This window comes from Anolis carolinensis, unplaced genomic scaffold (assembly GCF_035594765.1).
Source record: "Anolis carolinensis isolate JA03-04 unplaced genomic scaffold, rAnoCar3.1.pri scaffold_23, whole genome shotgun sequence".
Lineage (NCBI taxonomy): Eukaryota > Metazoa > Chordata > Lepidosauria > Squamata > Dactyloidae > Anolis > Anolis carolinensis.
Window position 1 is genome coordinate 645,561 of NW_026943832.1, and position 23,371 is coordinate 668,931.

Genomic DNA, 23,371 nt, shown 5'->3' on the forward strand with positions numbered 1-23,371 from the left:
ACAGGTAAACACAATATAAACACAGCCCTGGTGATAAAGGGATTATCTGTCTTTCATACATGCACAAAGAAGAGTGTCTTATCAAGTCTGGGAAATCACTGGAGGGACCTTTGAAATAGTTCAGTGATCTCCATTCACAGAAGCCTATGTAAATAGGGGGCATTGAGGTAATGGATTCTTTCATAGTACATTTGATACAGCTTTATACATTTAAGATTTCATACAGTACACAATTAATACAAGTTAAACAGAAAATATCATGAGTCTCCTTTGGGAGAGATAAAGTGAGGTGTAAATAAATATAATCATTATCATCACCATCTAGTACATTTATTAAAGGGTTCAGTTTTAATGTACTTTGGGGTACAGTTGATGCTGGGTCCTCCTGGAGCCTCCAGTGGCTTTGGAATAACGGAACTTTAAAAGAGTGGAAAGGGTTTAAAAAATAAAGGAAAAATCATATCTTTTTCTTGAAGCCTTGTTAATTTCCAAACATATGGAGGCGCTGTGGCTCAATGACAATAGCATGATCAATAGTATCAAAAGCCACTGAGAGATTCAGCAAGATCAACAAGATAGCACTCCCCATATCTTTTTCCAGAAATAGTTTGTTAAACTGTGCAACTAATGGGCTCAGATAATCTGTTTCTTCAAGAACACCTGAAGTGTCCCAGCCACCGCATGCTTAAGCACCTTGGCTAAGGGAATATTGATCATAGTGCAGTAGTTCTCATGTACCCTGTTTCTCCGAAAATAAGACATCCCTGAAAAAATAAGACCTAGTAGAAGTTTTGCTGAATTGCTAAATATAAGGCCTCCCCCAAAAGCAAGACCTAGCAATGTTTTTGTTTGGAAGCATGCTCAGTGCCTGCCAAACAGAACACCAGAGCATGCAGGATTGGTAAATGTACATACCAGTTGTACATGGAAATAATGGTAGTAACTAGAAATTCTTGATAGGATTCAGAGTTTGTCTGGTTATGTTGGTTTGTGATGACAACTACTGTACAGTATATAATAAATGTTCTTTTTTGTTCAACAATACATGTGAATTCTTCTTCATGGAAAAACAAGACATCCCCTGAAAATAAGACCTAGCACATCTTTGGGAGCAAAAATTAATATAAAACACTGTCTTATTTTTGGGGAAACACGGTACATCTGGGTCCATGAAGCTCCTCTTCAGAAGAGCCTCCTTCAAAGCATCAGGCACCTCCACCTGATTCAATGAAGCATTTATTAACCCCTATACCAATCCATAAATTGACCTCTGCTAGGTTTTATCAGTCAAGATGGGCAATAGTCACACTTACATGTGGCAACCCAAACTGATTCAAGCGTCTTGTCAACAACATTAAGCCGCATCAACTGGACTCAATCCCAAGAAAGAATAATTATAAAGAAATCTTTAGGATGATTGCAATTTCTGTCCCATCCTTGTCCCCATTCTAGTGCTGCACTGAGTGCCCAGGTGGACAAAGCTGGGAGAGATCTGCTCCATTAAGCTCAACCATCACAGCTTCAATAATACCCAGCCTCAGTCAGTCCCTTCATCCTTAACCAGGTCATGGAGGGTAATTGTTCTATTATGGACTAATCTGGCATTTAGCAAAAATGTTCCCAAACTTGTTAAGAAATGCTTGGTCTTAAACATGTTGCAGCTTTCATTGACAGGAAACAATTTAAAAGAATGGTGAAAACTGTATCTAACAGTAGCAAGTTGCCAAAGAAACAATACATGAATATATGGAACTTCCTTATACAGTAGAGTCTCACTTATCCAACATAAACGGGCAGGCAGAACGTTGGATAAGCGAATATGTTGGATAATAAGGAGAGATTAAAGAAAAGCCTATTAAACATCAAATTAGGTTATGATTTTACAAATTAAGCACCAAAACATCATGTTATACAACAAATTTGAAAGAAAAAGTAGTTCAATACGCAGTAATGCTACATAGTAATTACTGTATTTACGAATTTAACATCAAAATATCATTATGTATTAAAACATTGACTACAAAAATGTGTTGGATAATCCAGAACGTTGGATAAGCGAGTGTTGGATAAGTGAGACTCTACTGTACTAAGTGGTAGGGATGTGCAATCCAGAAAAAACATGTTTCAAAAATTATTACAAATCATTTTTAAAGTGTTTCTTAAGTATACTTAGTGAGAATTGCATTACTATAAAAGAATAACAAAATTTTGTTACTATTTCATTACAGAAATTTTACATGTGCATAATTAAATGACTATAATTGGGGAAACTTCAGGTGCTTCTATCGCCCTCATTTTCAAAGTTTTTGGTAGAATACATTTACCACTGTTAGCCCACTAAAATTCAGAACATTTCACTTATCCATTGATTTTTTGGCGAATTTTTAAAGTTTTAGGGATGGATAGACCTCTTTCTTTGCTATCCTGATTGGTATTTTCTGAACCTGATGCAGACTGGGAAATGTAGTTTAGGGCAGGGCCTTTTGAATTCTCCCTTCCCAAACTTCATTTCCCAGAGTTCTGTGCTATTCCCAAAATGCAATGCTCCCTCTTTTGCCCTCTGCTAAGGCTAAGACTACATTAATTTCACAGAGGAATGGCAAGGCACTAAGGCAACCTTTGGTTTGCTCCGTTGCTTTGCTTTGAATATGAAACTGACTTTGGGACTCTTCCGATATTTACAAAACTGAAATGAGAAAGCATGGGCTAAGTTTCGATTCTAAAATATTTGGTGTGGGCCATGTAAACACTTCGGATATAGTTTCCAACTTACAAAACCTCCAATTTTCTTACAATTTCTGACTCATCCATGTTTTTTGCACATGCCTACTAAGTAGGACCATTGGGCCATCTATTTTATCATGACTAGCAGCAGGTCTCCAGGATCTTAAGCAAATGCTTTTTTCTGAATTCCTTTTAACTAAAGATACTTTTGGCATGTAAAGTGTGGGTTCTGCCACTGATCAAAAACCCCTCCCATGTGCTAAATTTAAATCAACAATTTCTTGTAGCCAGTGTGCATATGTTCATAGGGGAAAGGAAGAAGCTTTACAAGTCTTTGACAATTTCAGGCTTGTTGAAGATCAAAATATTAAACTCTGTATAATATTAATCACATTTGAACTGTATAGTGTGCCAAGAATGCATAACATTTCTATTTCGCTGCCCCAAGATTGTTTCCAGAACACAATTATGGATAATATTGCCATCACTCTTATTATTACAATTGCAATTTTTAAATTATTAGTGTTGTCATAATTTTAGGTGCCACCAAAGGAGACAGCAATTTTAAATCTAAAGCTGAACAGTAAAAAAAATACTTCTCAAACAGACATAGATAAAAGAACATAAGATTACAGAGATGACATTTGTGAGAAGTACAATCTTCACTTAAGGGGTTAAACCACTACATTTGGTAATTGAATTATATAGATAAAAGAAAGTTCAAAGCAGTGAAATCATGCCACAGCTCCAAAAAAAAATGTTTGGTACTTTCCGGGAATGGTAAATTACCTGGGGAAATTAATGTCTATCTTATCCACTAAAACAGCTTCTCGAAGGAAACTTTTTGAACATAAAAATGAACAATGCTAGAAAGTGCAACAGCAGTCACCGTGGATTTCCTGAATTACTGTCAAACAACAACTTACTCAAAAGCCAGTATTAAAGTTATGCTCAAGACAGGCCTATCAACATTTTAACTAATTCTTTACACTAGGACAGAAGGAATATTTCTACAGAAACAAATTCTCTGCTGGCAAGCACCAGTGTTCTATATTCTTCTGATTAAGTACTATTGCACAGAAGTGGCAAACTAACACAGAAGCAAGGACAGTTACTATTTCACAATGCTGTGTGATGTGTTGCCAATCCACCATCTCCCTGCAACAAGGCTGTCTCCTGCTATTGATGGGAAAACCCCATCACTAGCCCCTGATAATACCACTGTGAAACAATCTGCTTGTTGCGATGATCTGAGGCACTTTGCTTCTGTTATGCCAGGGGGCAGGATTGCCTTCCTCTCCGACTCCCCCTCATTGTATTTTAAAAAATATTTCCACTTTGCAGAATTGTGAACTGTCTTTATCTAACTGAAAAAATAAAATAGGAGAGCAGAATAGCAAGACGGCAGAGTTACATTTCTCACCTGAAGAGGTGGCTATTGGGCTCACATTGTCAAAGTATTGCAGTTGTGCAATCCTTATTGCAGACCAATAATGAGTGTCCCCATTCCGATAAGTTGACACTTTCCCTATTCATGGAAATGGCATGGGATAGCAGTAGGTAAAGGTTTCCCCCCTGATATTAAGTCTAAACTTGTGTCTGATTCTGCGCGTTGGTGCTCATCTCCATTTCTAAGCCGAAGAGCCAGCATTGTCTGTAGACACCTCCAAGGTCATGTGGCCAGCATGACTGCATGAAGCACTGTTACCTTCCCGCCAGTGGTACTTATCTATCTACTCACATTTGCATGTTTTCGAACTGCTAGGTTAGTAGAAGCTGGGGCTAACAGCGAGAGCTCACCCCGCTCCCCGGATTTGAACTGCTGACCTTTTGGTCAGCAAGTTCAGCAGCTCAGCAGTTTAATCAGCTGCACCACCAGGGGCTCTGGGATAGCAATACTATGTGGTAAAATTCTATATTATTGAGGCTACTGATGCCGAAATAGGATCCGCAAGATATAATTGAGAAATATGAGATGCAAGGTCATTAACTTGTAAATGCTTTAATAACAATATTGGTGTGGGGGGGGGGGCTTGGTATCCTGTGGAATTTGATTCCAGGAACACATACCCCACTCATGGATACCAAAATCCATGGATACTCAGGTCCCATTGGCATAGTAAACTGGTATCACTTAAATAAAATGGCAAAGTTGATTTGCCTTTTGGAGTTTTTAAAATAGTTCCAACCTTGGATGGTTGACTATGTGGATACAAAAATATGGATATGGAGATCGAACAGGATTTATGGATAGGAAATTCAGATGAAAAAAAGATCTAGAATGGCAACATATCCTATTTTATGGAAGACAGTCCCCTATAGGACAGAGTCTCGAACCTTCAGTTTCAGAGACAGGGTAGCCTTTTTATCCTATGGGCTAGAATGCTTCTTCTGAGGTGACTCTGCCTAGTGAGCTGATGTTGGAGGAAAAGATAACCCATTATTTCACCCCACTAATGTATTTAGGGTTTTTCCTTGTAGAAGGAGTGCTCCATGTGCTCCTTCAACATTCAACTGGATGACTGGAGCCTAATTAATGAAGTACACGTTATTGCTGATGACTGATGATAGACAACACACACTTCTTGCTTACTATCCCAATTGGAAGGCCAACAAAGAAAGTCCAAAGTCTCCAGTCACTTATTGGAGATAATAGTAATTCTTCTCTGCTCTACTTGACTTCTCAATTGAGAAAATGAGTGAAAAGTTGGGGATTTGGGGAAACACCTTATTCAGAAACTCTTTGGGCTGAATTAGTTTCACAGAATTTCACACACATCACCTGAAGGTATCACCTGTGTAAAGGGCTGTGCAGTATAAGTCTGTTTTAAAGAAAATGAAAACATGTGAAGGAAGAGCAGGGATCTTTATAATGCCTACTAAAAAGCAGACCTGTATGTCACTGGTTACAGTCTTCCATAATATTATGTATGTATGTATGTATTTATTTATTTATTTATTTCCATCATTTCTATCCCGCCCTTCTCACCTGAAGGGACTCAGGGCGGCTTACAAAACTGGCAGAATTTGATGCCAATATACAACAATACAAAAGAATAAAACATAAGCAATTAAAAACAGATTTAAAATAATATAAAATACTTGAGCCATTCATCCACAAAACCTTGTACATAAACCTTAGTCCAGACTGAGTCGAAGCCAACGAAACGTATTCTTTGAACGCATATATGATAATATGATGGGATGCACTGTATTTCTATTTAAATTATTGCAATTACTTCTAATTTTGCACTGATATGTTTAAAAGCATTGGTTTTTTATGCAAATATTACCCTTTTTTGTCCTTTTGCTTTGTGTGTAGTACATAATTTCTTCTTTGTTTGACCATACTAAACAGATGTCAGACTTTTTATAGCATTGTTTATCAGATCACTGAAGCTACCTCAAAGATTCAAAGATTAACTGAAACAGTATTATGCAGTTTTATAACATTCATCTAATAAACAAATGTTTATGGCTGATGTTCTTTGCAGAGCTATAAACTTTCATTTGAGATGGGAGGAAAGGGCCCTGAGTATACGAGGCACAGTGTTATACTTGTCTAATCATACCATGAAGCATAGAATAGGATCAATCCAAGGCATTTTGCTGCTAGAGGCAAGCATCCCCTGCAAGCCACCTACAAAGGTCAACTGGACTCACAACTGAGCTTTACTGTGACACTGGTAAAAATTTGCTTTGCCAGCAATGAGCACACCACACCTGAAGATGGCAAAGCAGCAAGAAGGCTTTAAGACAGGCACCCTCAAACTGTGGCCCTCCAATTGTTTGGGCCTCCAGTTCCCAGAATTCTTGACAATTGAACAAGCTGGATAGGGCTTCCGGGAGTTGGAGGGGCAAACAGCTGGAAGGTCGCAATGTGAGGATGCCTGCTTTAAGAGCACACATCTCTACTGCCAGGGGCCTATTACTGCATTGCTGGCAAAGCAAATTTTTACCAGTGTCACAGTAAAGCTCAGTTGTGAGTCCAGTTGACCTTTGTAGGTGGCTTGCAGGGGATGCTTGCCTCTAGCAGCAAAATGCCTTGGATTGATCCTATTCTATGCTTCATGGTATGATTAGACAAGAAGACATGTTGGTATAATGGCCTGGCCTCCAATATGGATGCCTGGGGAAAGTCATTGTGCATTGTGTGCCATACATTGTAGAAAGCAAACATGAAAAAGATAAAGAATTGATATACAGAACAGATGGCTTGAAAAAACAGGGGAATTTCACACAGGAAACAATCAGGGCCAGCAAACACCTCCCAGCAAAGGATTCCCCGTGGGCAGGAAGCAGCCAGGCTTTGAAGCTGCAAGGCTATTCAGTGCTAATCAAGGTGATTGATTGCAACATTAACACTTGCATCTAATAGACAAGAATTCTTTCTCCCACCCTGGACATCATTCCACAGATATATAAACCCCACTTGTCTAGTTTCCAACAGACCTCTGAAGATGCCTGCCATAGAAGTGGGTGAAACGTCAGGAAAGAATGCTTCTCGGACATGTGGTATATGTACGGGCCAGCGGCCAACTGGGCGACGGCACTGTTCGACCAAGTCTCCCCACATCTGAGATCAGCGCAACACTTCTTGGATCACCTTAAGGCGACTTGGGGGATCGAGGACAATTTGGAGGCGGCTGGCCACAAACTCCGGCGCCTCTCCCAAGGGGACAGACCCTTGTCCCAGTACATAGCCGAGTTCCGAGTGCTGGCCCATAATACCGGCTGGAACGACATAGCCCTCAGAGGACAATTTCGGGAGGGTCTCAACATCGAGATGCTGGAGGAAATCTCCAAGGTGGATTACTGTATTATCTATAATTATTATCAGCGGTCTCTGGCATATGTAATAACATAGTCCAAGAGGTGCCAATGCTCTGACCAAGGGTGCTTCCATGATGTCTTGAGCTTGTTTTTCTGGCGGAAGAGCGTGTTGGTGATGACGAGGTTATTTTATTACATTTGAAATCATTTGCACAAGCAAAGACAAGGTGGGTTTAAACAATCATCACTATTTTCTTCTGTAGGAACGAAAACATATTTTTAACATTTGTCTGATATCTTTCCACTGGCAACTACAGCTGAAAACATTCAAAATTTCAATGGTTGTTCCTGGTCACAGGGTTCCACATTTGTAACCTAGAACCAAGTAAATACATAGAATGTGACATGAACAGCTTTTCTTAAAAATTATGTATATTATTATTATATTAATATTTTATATTATTATATTATATTATTTACTTATTTAAATACATACATATTATTAGCATTGTTCATATTATTAGTATTATTATTAGTACTATTCATATTATTAGCATTGTTATTCTTCTCTTTTATTATTATTATTATTATTAAAATAAATAAATATTATTATTATATTAATATTTTATATTATTATATTATATTATTTACTTATTTAAATACATACATATTATTAGCATTGTTCATATTATTAGTATTATTAGTACTATTCATATTATTATTAGCATTGTTAGTAGTAGTATTATTATCATTAGTATTATTACTGTTATTGTTAGTATTATTCGTGTTATATTGTTAGTGGCATCATTAGTATTGTTAGTAGAGGTGGAAGGATTTTCTGTGGGAATTAGTCCATAAAATCCAAGGTAGGACATGCTTCCTCTTAGGGTTCAGTTCGTATTATTATTAGTATTGTTAGTAGTAGTAGTATTATTAGCATTATTACTATTGTTAGTATTATTAGTATTATTTTAGTACTATTATCATTATTGGTATTATTATTAGTACTATTCATATTAGTATTATTAATATTATTAGTAGTATTACTATTGCTAGTATTATTAGTAATATTAATATTGTTAGTGTTATTGTTAGTATTATTGGTATTATTAGTACTATTATCATTGTTAGTATTATTATTAGTACTATTCATATTGTTAGCATTATTATTACTATTGTTAGTAATATTAGTAATATTATTAATATTAGTGTATTCTTAGTATTATTATTATTACTACTATGATCATTGTTAGTATTATTAGTAGTACTATTCATATGAATATTATTAATATTATTAGTATTGTTACTATTGTTAGTATTATTATTAGTAATATTATTAATATTAGTGTTATTCTTAGTATTATTAGTCATTGCTAGTATTACTACTATTGTTAGTATTATTCTTAGTATTGTTAGTGTCATTCTTAGTATTATTACTATTATTGTTAGTATTATTATTAATATTGTTAGTGTTGTTAGTATTATTACTATTTTTAGTATTATTGTTAGTATTGCTAGTGTCATTATTAGTATTATTAGTCATTGCTAGTATTATTACTATTGTTAGTATTATAGTTAGTATTGCTAGTGTCATTATTAGTATTATTATTAATATTGTTAGTGCTGTTATTAGTATTATTACTGTCATCGTTAGTATTATTGTTACTATTGTTACTATTATTGATATTGTTATTAGTATTATTCCTATAATTATATTGTTACTATTAGTAGATCGTTTATATTATTATTAGTATTATTCATATTATTATTCTTAGTATTATTATTAGTAGTAGTATTGTTGGTATTATTAGTATGGTTAGTGTTATTAGTATTATTGCTATTGTTATATATTGTTAGCATTAGTTGTAGTATTAATATTGTTAGTATTATTAATATTGTTAGTATTATTATTAATATTGTTAGTATCATTAGTAGTAGTATTTGTATTTTATATTGTTAGCATTATTAGCTTTATTCGTATTATTATATTGTTAGTATTATTATTACCATTATTATTAGTATTGTTAGTATTATTATTATTAGTTTTATCATCAGTATAGTTACTATTAGTATTATTGGAGGTATTATTATACTATTATTATTAGGTTTCTTTCACTTTTAGTGGTGTGTTTATACCTTTCTCTGCTTCTAATGGTTTTAATTGGATTGTTATCTGCTATTTAATGTTGTCAACTGTGTTTTAGTTGCTGTGTTTTGTTGTATGTTCTGGGCTTGGTTTCCCAGAAACAGCCCGAAAGACTCGCAGCAGCCCAGAGATCCCGACCATGAAAGCCTCCGACAATGTTATTATTACGACTATTATTAGTATTATTAGTCGGAGTCCCTCGGCAGGACTGCTGACCTGAAGGTTGCCGGTTCGAATCCAACCCGGGGAGAGCGTGGGTGAGCTCCGCCTGTCAGCTCCAGCTCCATGCGGCTCAATTCGCTCCTGACACGGGGAAAAAAAATATTATTAGTATTATTAAAAATATTAAAAATATTAAAAATTATTAAATTATTAAAAATATTAAAAATATATTTAAAATATTATTAGTATTTAATCCTGTTTTAATGTTTGTATGTTTGAGCTGCCTGGCCAGGTTCCAGAAGCATTCTCTCCTGACGTTTCGCCCACATCTGTGGCAGGCATCCTCAGAGGTTGTGAGATCTGTAGGAAACGAGGCAAGTGGGGTTTATATATCTCCATAATGGGAGAAAGAACTGTTCTCTTGCGGTGTTGCCATTGGTCACCTTGATTAGCATTGAATAGACTTGCAGCGTCAAAGCCTGGCTGCTTCCTCCCTGGGGGAATCCTTTGTTGGGAGGTGTTAGCTGGCCCTGATTGTTTCCTGTTTTCTGCGTGTTGTTCTTTATTTACTGCCCTAGATTTTAGAGCTTGGTAGCCAGATATTATTATTATTATTATTATTATTATTATCATATTAAAATATTATATTTTATTATTCGATTCTAAAATTGTATTATATTATAATATTATATTATAGAACATTATGATATGATTCATTGTGTGTTATATTATTTTGTTCTACAACTGTATTGTATTATTATATTGTATTGTATTATTATATATTATTATTTATTATTATTATTATTATTATTATTTACAGTATTTATATTCTTATATTTATATTATTTACAGTAATATTATTATAGAACATTATGATATGACTCGTTGTGTGTTATATTATTCTATTCTACAACTGTATTGTATTATTATATTGTATTGTATTATTATATATTTATTATTATTATTATTATTATTATTTACAGTATTTATATTCTTATATTTATATTATTTACAGTAATATTATTATAGAACATTATGATATGACTCATTGTGTGTTATATTATTCTATTCTACAACTGTATTGTATTATTATATTGTGTTGTATTATTATATATTATGATATTATTATATTATAGAACATTATGATATAATTCGTTTTGTGTTTTATTATTTTAGTCTACAACTGTATTGTATTATTATATAATATTATATTGTTATATTATAGAACATTATGATGTAATTCGTTTTGTGTTTTATTATTTCAGTCTACAATTGTATTGTATTATTATAATATAATATTATATTATATTATATAACATTATGATATTATTCGTTTTGTATTCTATTACTCTATTCTACAATTATATTATATTATTATATTATATTATATTATATAACATTATGATATGATTCGTTTTGTATTCTATTACTCTATTCTACAATTATATTATATTATTATATTATATTATATAACATTATGATATGATTCATTTTGTATTCTATTTCTCTATTCTACAACTGTATTGTATTATTATATTGAATTATATTATTATATTATAGAACATCACGATAAGATTCGTTTTGTGTTTCATTATTATATTCCACAATTGTATTGTATTATTATATTATATTATTATATAACATTATGATATGGTTCGTTTTGTGTTTTATTATAATATTCTACCATTGTATTGTATCATTATATTATATAACATTGCAATATAATTCGTTTTGCATTTTATTACTCTATTCTAGAATTGCATTGTAATTATATTGTATATTAAGAGCATATATTAAATAATCAGTATATACCAGCATATATATTATAATAGTATATAATGTATAAGTATAATTATTCTACAAATGTTTGAGAGATACAGCATGCATCTGCTTTATTCACTGAACACCTTCCCATGCAACACTATCTGGTGGTTAAAGTAGAACTGAATAGTATCCCATCCTAAGGCTTGCAGAGTAAGAATGACTGCAGCTTCCAACAAATCTCCAAGCTCTATGGAACAAAGAACAGTCCAAGGCGGAATTCCAGGCAGAGAGACACTCCATACATGTAATGCACATTAACCACATTGAATATGACATACTTTCAAAGAAGCCATTCAAAAAGCAGATGCATGCTGTATCTCTCAAACATTACATTACACAATTCTATGCAACTTTCACCCTCCCTATTCAATTTGTATGCAGAACACATCATGCGAGGTGCGGGGCTTGACAAATCCAAGGTCGGAGTTAAAATTGCTGGAAGAAACATTAACAACCTTGGGTATGCAGATGATACCACTCTGATGGCTGAAAGTGAGGAGGCGCTGAGGAGCCTTATCACCAAGGTGAAAAAACAGGAATGCCTCGTGCCTCTAACTCTTTGAGTAAAATTTCTGTGAGACCTTCACCTGAAGAATGGTTAATTTGGAAGTATTCCTAATTTGAGAATTTGTCCACTCATGCGCAGATGATGCTATTATGACATACTATTATGGCACTGTTTTTCTACTTGACTGCCATGGTTTAATTGCACAGAATGCTGTCGTTTGTTGTTTGGGAAGTCACTACAGGAGCAATTAGGGGCGCCATCTACATACATAATTAGACATTTTGGAGATGGGGCCCAAAGTCTAAACACAAAATTCATTTATGTTTCTTATACATATAACTTTGTAATAATTTTGTGGATGAAACCAAGTTTGTGTACATTGAATCATCAGAATGTAAAGGTGTTGCTATTTCAGCCACCCATTTGGGCAATTTTGGAGTATTTTGGATTTCAGAATTCCGAGCAAAGAATGTTCAACTTGTACTGAAAGGTGGCAAAGGTTTCTTTTCAGTGATAATAAGCTCTTCCAGACTGGTGCAAACAAAACAAAACAAAACAAAACAAAACTCATTCAGAACAAGTTGAACATTCTTTGCTCGGAATTCTGAAATCCAAAATACTCCAAAATTGCCCAAATGGGTGGCTGAAATAGCAACACCTTTACATTCCCTCAAAATAGGACAGAATTCTACGCTTCTATGATTCTATGTTAGATCGTTTCCCAACAGAAACAGTTCTTATTCACATAATGATGGCATATTAAGAACCAGGGGCCCCTGGTTGTGGCGCAGTGTGTTGCTGAGCTGCTGAACTTGCAGACCGAAAGGTCCCAGGTTCAAATCCCGGGAGCGGAATGAGCGCCCGCTGTTAGCCCCAGCTCCAGGCATCTAGTGTGGCATTAGCAAGATACAAATGTCTACATGTGTTTACTTGTCAATATAAGCTCCCATAGTTCCCCCAATAATTGGGCCATGGATGTAACAGCACATGGGTGCTTGCATAAAATTACCTTCAGGCTACGTGTATGAGATGTATACAAAACACCAATGATTTTCATGTTTAGACTTGGGTCCCCTCTCCAAGATATCTCATTATATACATATATGCATATATAAGAATAAAATATATAAAGAAATGAATTCCAAAACAGTCCTGTCCCAAGAATTTCTGATTAGGAATAACCAGCTTTTATCACTCACAAAAAAGATCCATATTAAGTTGAGGAGTGTGTGTGTGTGCATTGAAATTCTTTTGGTATTGTTTGGGAGCGGTGGTAAAAATGGTTGGCTTCAGCAGATATGCTACAATTGATGCAGTGAAGGGATACTGTGGGGCAGAAATGGGAAAGATGAACAGGATAATATGCCAGTTATTTTAGAGTATACTGTAACATTTCTGTCCAGATCTCTTTAAGTAGAAGCGATACCTGGATAAATGATGTTATAGGTTTCTTTCCACAAAATCATTGGTTGAAGGAGATGGGATGAAAATAGTACTGTATTTCATTTGATTTAAAAACAATGTTGCATCATGGTTTAGAATCATCTAATTGGGTTGAAGGAAGGTAAGATGTGTTCTCCTGCTTCCCCATAGACATTCTTCCAATTCCCTAAAAATGCTACACAAACATTTGGACTGAGTTATGGGGCAACAGTGTATGTGCCTTCAAATCACCTGAAAAATTATTATTATCTAGACATTGGAATAGTAATAATATTGATATTAATAACATTAATAATATAATTACATTAATAAAATCAATAATAATATTAATATTAATAATATAATGGCATCAATAGCATTAATAATATCAATAAGAATATTAATGACATTAATACAATTAATAAAATCAGTAATATCAATTAATAATATTAATAGAGAAATAATTTTAATACAGTAGAGTCTCATCCAACACTCGCTTATCCAACATTCTGGATTATCCAACATTGTAGTCAGTGTTTTCAATACATCGTGATATTTTGGTGCTAAATTAACAAATACAGTAATTACTACATAGCATTATTTCGTATTGAACTACGTTTTCTGTCAAATTTATTGTATAACATGATGTTTTGCTGCTTAATTTGTAAAATCATAACCTAATTTGATGTTTAATAGGCTTTTCCTTAATCTCTCCTTATTATCCAACATATTTGCTTATCCAATGTTCTGCCGGCCCGTTTATGTTGGATAAGTGAGACTCTACTGTAATAACATTAATAATATCAATAATATAAATAACATTGTGACATTAATAACAGCAAAACCGCAATAATATCAATCAGAATATTGATGATATTATCTAGACACTGGAATAATAACATGTAACATGAATAATATTGATATTAATAACATTAATAATATAATGACATTAATGAAATCAATAATAATATTCATATTAATAATATAATGGCATCAATAGCATTAATAATATCAATAAGAATATTAATGACATTAATACAATTAATAATATCAGTAATATCGATAATAACAATAATATTAATATAGTAATAATTTTAATATGTATCTTTCATAGCAATACATTTTAATATGTGTATTTGTGCTATTTTGACAATTTTTATATGTTTTAATGATTCTGTAACTCACCTCGAGCCCCGACGAGAGGCGGCTAAGAAATAAAATTATTATTATTATTATTATTATTATTATTATTATTATTAATCGATGATTCTCTTCTTGTGGCTCGAGGAGGAACTATTTTTAAACCCATTCCATTTTGTCATAACGGAATAAGTGTCACTGCATTAACTTGGTTAATGAGCGGGAAGCGCCTCGACCTGCAAAAAGTGTGACTTTTTTTAACATGCTTTCCTAGTTAAATGGCGGCCAAGGGCAAGGCCGGGCCGCTTGTCCTTCAAGGTGATAAAAGGCAGCCTTGTTCCCGAGACACTCTCGCCAATGGGGGAAATATTCTGCTTTTCCAGATTATATCCTCACACTGAACTCTTGTCTGAAGGAGGATAGGTTACGCATTGAGGCATGAAAATCCACAGGAACAAGATTCTATGAGTCTTTGCTCGATGAGCAAAGTTACCACCTCTGAAAACCTCCCTTAGAAGCAGTTCCTCTTAAGGCTGAAATCAAGGCCTTTTTCCGTGGGAAGTTGGCTCAAAACCTTTCCTCATTAATGTCTCAAAACCTCCCTTTCTTGTCTCTGTTGATATATAGCTTTTTTTCGGTCAACCTCGTTAATCTTTTAACAGAAATGCCCATCTGGCAAGGGAAAGTTCAACCTTGACTTTCCCAAGGAATGCTGTTCAAGCTGTCTGTTCGAAACCATTTTGTGCCTGTTCCCAGAATCCTCAGGGGCAGAAAACTCCTCTGACTTCATGGGAATTCTAGGCTCCAACCCAGAGTCTTCTGACAAGTCAGATGCAGGTAGATGATACTGGTTTTATTTATTTATTTATTTATACTCCACCCTTTTCACCCCGAAGGGGACTCAGGGCGGATCACATCTATATATATATAAAAGGGTAATGAAATTCCGGCCTAGGACAAAACAACAAAACTACACATCCCAGAAACACTAAACTTGGCAGCACAACCCCTTTTTATGGGAGTTGAAGGCCAAAATATCTGGGGACCCACATGTTGAAAATCACTGCTCTATACACTCTGTAACCACAGTAGTCATGGAGCCACTTAGTGAATCCCAGTCTGGCCCCATAGTCCACATTTACCAGTCCACATACCTGCCACAGCCGCTATGATCAATGGGAATCTGTTCCTCTGTCATTTAGGATTGTGATCAGTCTCTGCTGCAACAGGCAGAAATAGAGTCCCTATCATAATCCCATTCCTCACAGCAGAGGTGGCTCACCCAAGGGTTGAGAGAACAACTATTTTCTGAATGACTGGAGAAGACCTCCCGTTGATCTCAGTAGCTACTGACTGGTAAATAGGAATTAGAGGTTTTTCATAGTATCTCTGTATCCGCTAAACAAAGGAATATATATTATTAATGCAAAGCAGGGACAAATGAGTAAGGCTTGGTTACATATTCATAACTACCTAGTATGATTCCAGGGTCCTGTTATTCTTTCATAACAAGGATTTGGAAATGTTACAATTTGTCCAATTGTTTTTCATACCCACCAACGATCTTAATTTTGCAAAAACGGTCCTGATGAATCCTTTATCATTCCACTTCTTTTAAAACACCCCAATTTCTCTCTCTTCCTCCCTTTTCTCTGTGCTTTAGTGGCTATAGACGGAGTTCACAGTGCAAAAGTAATGTGCACTTAGTTAACTCAGCAGAGGGGAGAGGACAGACTCTTTCCCTTTCCTGTAGATTTACAGCAAAGGCAAACTGCTGCAGCATCTCCTAGCTTGTGTGTTCCTCCTCTCTAATAATTTGTCATCTTGACCACACTCTGGTGTAGCTTGGCCATACGTGTCCCAATTTTCATCTGTGAAATGTTGGATCTTGTGTTTTATTTCTAGCTTCAATTCAGCTTTCTTCCAGTTTTTGTTATATGTCCAGGCAACATGGGAGACACTGAGTATCTCTGGTTAGCAATCATAAACAGAAGGGAGTGCAGTATAAGGGGTTATATTAACATGTTAAGTACCTCATCACATAGGCTTTAAACCCTGTCCTAGGACACTGCCGAAACACAGCCAGGATGGAGCCGAGATGGAGCCATCACATAACTCAGGGATGCTTCTGGCAGGACTCTGTGATGGCTCCATGCACACTGCATATTGGTAGCATGATAAGCAGCAGCCCTACGAACACAGGTGACTACCTGTGTTCTCGTTAAAGAAGTCGGGGACAACGTGGGATCAAGCTAGGGCCAGATGAATTTCACCATGGGATGGTAAAGGGGTAATGCGGCATGCTGCCCAACAGTTAACCCCACTGTCTAATAGATGCCCCAACTGTCCCCCGGCTTAGGGACCTCCATGTAATAAGGTCCTAAGAGAAACAGCATCAAGATATTTGAGATGTATCATATCTCCTCATCTTCCACCCCACAATCAACAGCTCTCCTCCCTTCACCTCAGCAAAAGCTTTTTAGTTTCCCTGATATTCTGATCACCAGCTTAGCAGTGCCACTATTTAGCACCTAATGAATCAGTAACAAAATCATAATCACTTATGGTGTAACTTAGCATATATCACTAGTTCTTGAATGATTGAACTGTGCAGAGTTAATTTCACCCAGTAATATCCACTTGGGGATATCAGCAGAGCCGGCCCTAGGTATTTTTCAAATGTAGGCGAACAGAATTTTGGCACCCCCCCCCCCCCAAACCAATCACTGAAAAATAAAAGCGTTGGATAAGCGAAAATGTTGGCTAATAAGGAGGGATTAAGGAAAAGCCTATTAAACATCAAATTACATTAAGATTATACAAATTAAGCACCAAAACATCATGTTTTACAACAAATCAACAGAAAAAGCAGTCTTGACTGCGCCCCCGCATGTTTTGCACCCAAAGCGACAGCTTAATTCGCCTCATTGTTGGACTGGCTCTGGATATCAGTCAGAACCAATGTAAACTGAAGGTGAAGTTGATGCTGCCAACTGAAATCAATCCGTGTTTTGTACTAGAAGACTAGTCTGCTGAGTTTGTACCAGACTTTGGTCAGAGAGGCAGAATCTGAATTCATCTGATGTATCAGTCATTAATCTCCTTCCCCAAACTGTCTGAAATAAAATATCAATAGCCTCTGATGTAACTTGGCATATATCACTAACTCTTGAGTTCTTAAACTCAGCAGAGTTAAGTTTTTCCCTAGCAATAGCCTATTGGGTATAGAGATCAGAACCAATATAAATTAAAGGGAAAACTGGTGGTATCATCTATAATAAATTCATGTTTTTTACCAGGAGAATAGTGTGCCTAGCTGGTAGGGTTTTTTTGTTTTTGTTTTTATCTGGCATTGGCCAGAGATAAGGTTGCCTTAGTCATGTTGTTTTCCATTATTGCTCAAAGTGTCTGACATGATCATTGATGCATGGAATCTAAAAGACTGTTCCTAGAGATTCCCTGATGGAATGGCTGGTAGTTCGACTTGCCATAGCACTTGCTGTGGAATGGAAATATGGAAAAGTTGTTGACACATTCGCTCCCAAGGTCCTCTCCAGAACTGGAGAGCCTGGTTAGCAGGCTGGTTCTTCAAGGAGCTGTGGACTGTGAAACAAGCAGAACAACTTTTGGAAAACTCAGTGAATACATTTGTTGTTGTCGTTGTTGTTGTTGTCATTGTGCACCTTCAATTCATTTGTGACCTATGGCGAACCTAGGACAAACTTATCACAGTATTTTCTTGGAGAAATTGGTTCAGAGAAGGTTTGCCCTTGCTTTCTTCAGGTCTGAGACAGCAGAAGTACTTCAAGCTTTCTTGGAGATGTCAGATGTGTTATTTTTTCATAAAAAGAAGCTCCTTCTAATGTAAACTCAGGGAATTAGAGCAAATATTAACTGTTCATTAATGTTCCCTTGGGGGGGGGGGGGGCTAAGTGTATGAGAGGTTTTGGGCAATTCAATTCCAGGTGTATTGGAACGAAAAAATTGTGGATTCAATTCAAGCCAGGTTTGATCTCCCCACTTTATAACTTATGTTGTGAGCTAGTTGTGAGCTAGCTAGTTCAGCCTTCATCTATGACTTACGTTGTGAGCTAGTACAGCCTTGAGCCTCCTTGATCTTTAAGTGGCTTTTGTTAATATCAGGTCTGGTAACTTGCTTGAATAGCTGTATTGGAAGAGAGTAGGAAGTGTAATAATATAGTTAGTTTTACTCTTATGTTCTGGATTTATTCCTATGTCCTGGGGGAAGAATTCTCCTTGACTCCATGAAATGTAAGCGATTGAACCCCAAAAGAGTCCATCTCCTCATCCATGACTTTTTTCTATGTTCTTTATCAAATTAGAATTCCTTGCATGGTATTAAAAGGACTTTACACTGTATAGTTGTCAAACTGTGTCTTATAATCTTAGAAGAAGGTCAAAGAATTTGCCCAGAATTAACTAGTTTCAACCACTGATTCTATAAAGTTTTTATTTGCAACAAATCAGCAGTCATAATACCTTCTAGAGGAATGCTCCCAATCCCCCAACAAAGTACATAAGTAGTACTAAGGCCTGCCAATGAGCAAAGGGATTAAACTAGCAGTGAGAAGCGCTGGTGAGCTTTGTCCTACTTAACTGCCAGCTGCTGTTTGAATCACCACTGCCAAAAATAGCTTCACAGGAACTTTGATGCAAACCAAAATGTTAACTTCTGATGGATGCTAAGTATAAATGAACTGTATGAAGAATCAAACAGCTTGTGTCCTCACAGAGACACTAGTAAACTGCAACTAGCTTTTCTAGTAGTAATACAATTCTAATGAGTGCAGGCCCTTCCATTAGGCAAAGTGAGACAGCTGCTTCAGACGACAGATAGAAAATGTCACAAAAGGGCAAGCTACTGCTAATTATTTAATTTGTTTGGTTTGCATGTTACAGTCAGGGATGGGATTTTCTTCCTCATTTGCTAAAATAGCTTGTCTGGCTTTGGGTTCTAGCATACACCTTCATCTGGGTGTTTGAATGGCACTGTTTGCTGATGCCCAGCCACCATGTAAAATAAATACCTTAAGACAGATCTGCCCCTGATTTTAATCTACATTCAAAAAGCATTTCCCAAGTGATGCCAAAGAGGGAACATACATTTGCATAAAACTCACAGGTGTCAATTTACATGCACATAGAGCAGGCGTTATTATAGCTAAAATACTATATATTACCTCTCAATAGACTCAGCCTGAATACTGATGGGCAGCTTCAAGGACTGTGTTTTCCCTTCTCCTGGCTTTAAACCAGATTTGGGGCAGGCTGCCATTTGGCAGGAGGAAGACCTCAAAGGAAAGACTGTGGTCACCCTTAAAACAGAGTAGTTGTGGGCATCTTCAATAGGTTTGAACACCTACCTTAGTTTCTCACCCACAAAAACACAGATTTCCATTATGCACCACAAATTAAAGCAGACACTCTCCCCACACCTCAAAATACACTTGCTTTAAACAAGTCAGTTTGAGAACATGCACTCATGCTTCTTTGAGTGTGATTCTCCCTTAAAACTGGGGAAATGTAGGGTATTCATTGGCCTGGGAATTTGACACTAAATGGGCTATAAGCACTCCTGAAATATAGGACAGCCCTCTGTGATATATGGTTACTGTTGATTTTCTATTAGCAAAGCAGGAAGAACTAAAAACTGTTTATCAGGGTAGTAACAAAGTTAAACTAATGCCCTACATCCCATTAACCAAAGTTAGTTGTTGGATTATTTTCTCATTATCACATTCTAGAATAAATCAATGAACAGTAGGCTCTCAGCTAATTGGAACTCTCAAGAAACCTGTAGATCTCACCTACAAAGCTGTTTTTATAATACAATAAACCTGTGTTACATTTGTCTTATTTTGTTTATATTTCAGCATTAATATCAAGTCAATAAAGAATGTATGTACAGTATGTAGTATAGTATTAGTAGCTCTCAAGCAGCCAGAAATTACACTTGTCTGGCACCTACCAATCCCCATGGGTGCCAGTTAACTGAGGGTCTACTGTATTACTAATATATTCTGCCATTCACTGTGGTTTTTCACTCATTTCCCCTCTGAAAAACCACAATGGTCCTGTTTTTTGTAGATGCAAATATGTACCTTGCATATTCTTTATTTTAAGCTTACCAGTAATTTAGAATGATAGAAACATATCACAGGAAGGGGCCTCATGGGCCATTGAGTTCAACCCCCTGCTCAATGCAGGATCTCCAGCTAAAATGCCCCAGCCTCCTTTTGAAGACACCTAGAGAAGGAGATCCCATGACCTCTCTACACAATTAGTTCCACCGACAAACTGCCCTTACTGTCAAGAAGTTCCTTCTAATGTTTAAACAAAATCTACTCTCCTGCAGAGGCGGTCCAACCATAAGGCGAAATAGGCATTTGCCTGTGGCGCCATCGTCCCGGGGGCACCATCGTCCTGGGAGGAGGGCACCACTCTCCACCTCCTTCTCTTTCGGGCCTTCCGGCCAGCGCAGACCCACCTTCGCACCACGCAAGCCCACGTTTGGGGCCTTCAGAGATTGTGAGGTCTGTAGGAACTTGGAAGCTAGGTATGTGGGGTTTATATATCTGTAGAAGGTCCAGGGTGGGAGAAAGAACTTTTCTTTGAAGCAGGTGTGAATGTTGTAATTAATCACCTTGATTAGCATTTAATGGCCCTGTGGCTTCAAGGCCTGGCTTCTTCTTGCCTGGGAGAATCTTTTTTTGGGAGGAGTTAGCTGTCCCTGATTGTTTACTGTCTGGATTTCTTCTGTTTTCAGAGTGTTGTTCTTTATTTATTGTCCTGATTTTAGAGGTTTTTTTTTTAATACTGAGGGGTATCTGGGTTATCTAAGTCCACACTGCCCTATATCCCTGTTCAATCTTTAGTGCTAAATTTGCAAATATAGTAATCCCTACATAACATTACCATGTATTGAACTGCTTTTTCTATTGATTTGTTGTAAAACATGATGTTTTGGTGCTTAATTTTTAAAATCATAATGTAATTTGATGTTTTATAGGCTTTTCCTTTATACTTCCTTATTATCCAACATTTTCGCTTATCCAACGCTTTTATTTTTCAGTGATTGGTTTTTTGGGGGGGGGGGTGCCAAAATTCTGTTCGCCTACACTTGAAAAATACCTAGGGCCGGTTCTGCTCTCCTACAACCTCAGATCAACGGACCTGGTATTTTTCCCCTGGGGCAGCAGTGAACGTACTTGCCTACTCCTCTCTGTAATAGCCCTTGAAGCATTTAAAGAGTACTATAATGTCACCTCTCAGGGTGCTTCCAGACAGGGGTAAAACTCATGCTGAAGCGGGTTGCTGAATGTTTTTATAGCACTTGGTTGAAATCCAGATAAATGATATCCACAGCTTTTTCAGCATCTGTTAAACTGGTGACCTGATCAACAAACAATATGATTAGTTTGGCAGGAATTGTGGCACAATCCTCAATATTTTTCCTGATATTGAGATTAAGCTGACTGGTCTGTAGTTTCCTGGATTTTCTTTTTGCCTTTCTTGAAGACATGAACAATGTTTCTCTCCATCAGTACTCTTATCACCTCACTAGTTTGCCAAGTTGTCTTTAAAACGAGGATTTTGGAGGAATGGATTTTAATCATATGTTTTATATCTTTATATTGTTTTAATTGTTTTATTGGATTTTCATTGCTGTTTTAATTATGTGTAGGCATCGAATTGTTGCCAATTTTGTACGCCGCCCTGAGTCCCTTCGGGTGAGAAGGGCGGGATATAAATGTTGGACATAAAATAAATAAATAAATAAAATGATGGCAAATGATTCAGAAAGTACATGAACAAATTCTTTCATATCTCCTGGATGCAGTTCACCTGGCCCTGCAGAACTCATTTAAGCTAGCTACGTGATTCTTGACTAACTCGCTAGAGATCTTAATTTGCAGACTGGATCCTTTGCCAAAGTCTTTGCTGCTGCATGAAAGCACATTGTGTCCTGGGGCGGGGGGGGGGGGGGGGAGGCTGAAGCAAAATAGGCATTGAATAGTTCTTACTATTCACTGTGACCAAACCTTCGTTACTAGTCATCAGTATCACTGTTTCCTTGCCTCAACTGCATCTGAAAAAACTATTTATTGTTCCTTGCTTGCCTAGGCAGGGTGCTTCCAGACAGCACCAAATTGCGGGTTTTCCGTGAAGGGCAAAAAACCCAGGACCTGAGAGCAGGTCTACACACAGACCTATTGGCCCTGGGATTTCTGCCTGCGATGTCCAGACTTGTGGCTTCATTATGGAATTTTGAAGCCTGCAAAATGGCCGCTGCACGATGTCTGCCGAAAAAATTGGCTTTTAAATAAACTTTAAATGCGCAGGTGCAAATATGCACATAGTTCATATTAGTTTTGTTCCTGAGTCATATATATCTGTTCACTGCTTTTGTCCTGAAAATATGGCAAAAGTTTACTAGGGTGCAAAAACTTTGTCCTGGCAAGAGAAACTTTGTTCTCCACACGTTTAATGAGGATTGTGGCACAGAAATGTTTGTAGAGTACAACCACTACTTGCAAAGTCAGGACTACACTATTAAACAGGAACTGACACTTTCAAGCCAGGAACAGAACTTAGTCTTTATTATTATCATTCAGAGGCTGCAGTCAGGTTTGATCATGTACTTGGTCATA

At 36.4% G+C, this 23,371-nt stretch overlaps 1 protein-coding gene across 1 annotated transcript in view; it reads left to right on the forward strand.

Annotated features, from left to right (window-relative positions):
- Positions 1 to 23,371, forward strand: part of LOC134294812 (uncharacterized) — a 39,163-nt gene that overhangs the window by 4,311 nt on the left and 11,481 nt on the right. The window contains exons 3-4 of the mRNA XM_062966550.1: positions 10,086 to 10,179; positions 12,011 to 12,153. Coding sequence (XP_062822620.1) covers positions 10,086 to 10,179; positions 12,011 to 12,153 — 237 coding nt within the window. The remainder of the gene's footprint in view (positions 1 to 10,085; positions 10,180 to 12,010; positions 12,154 to 23,371) is intronic.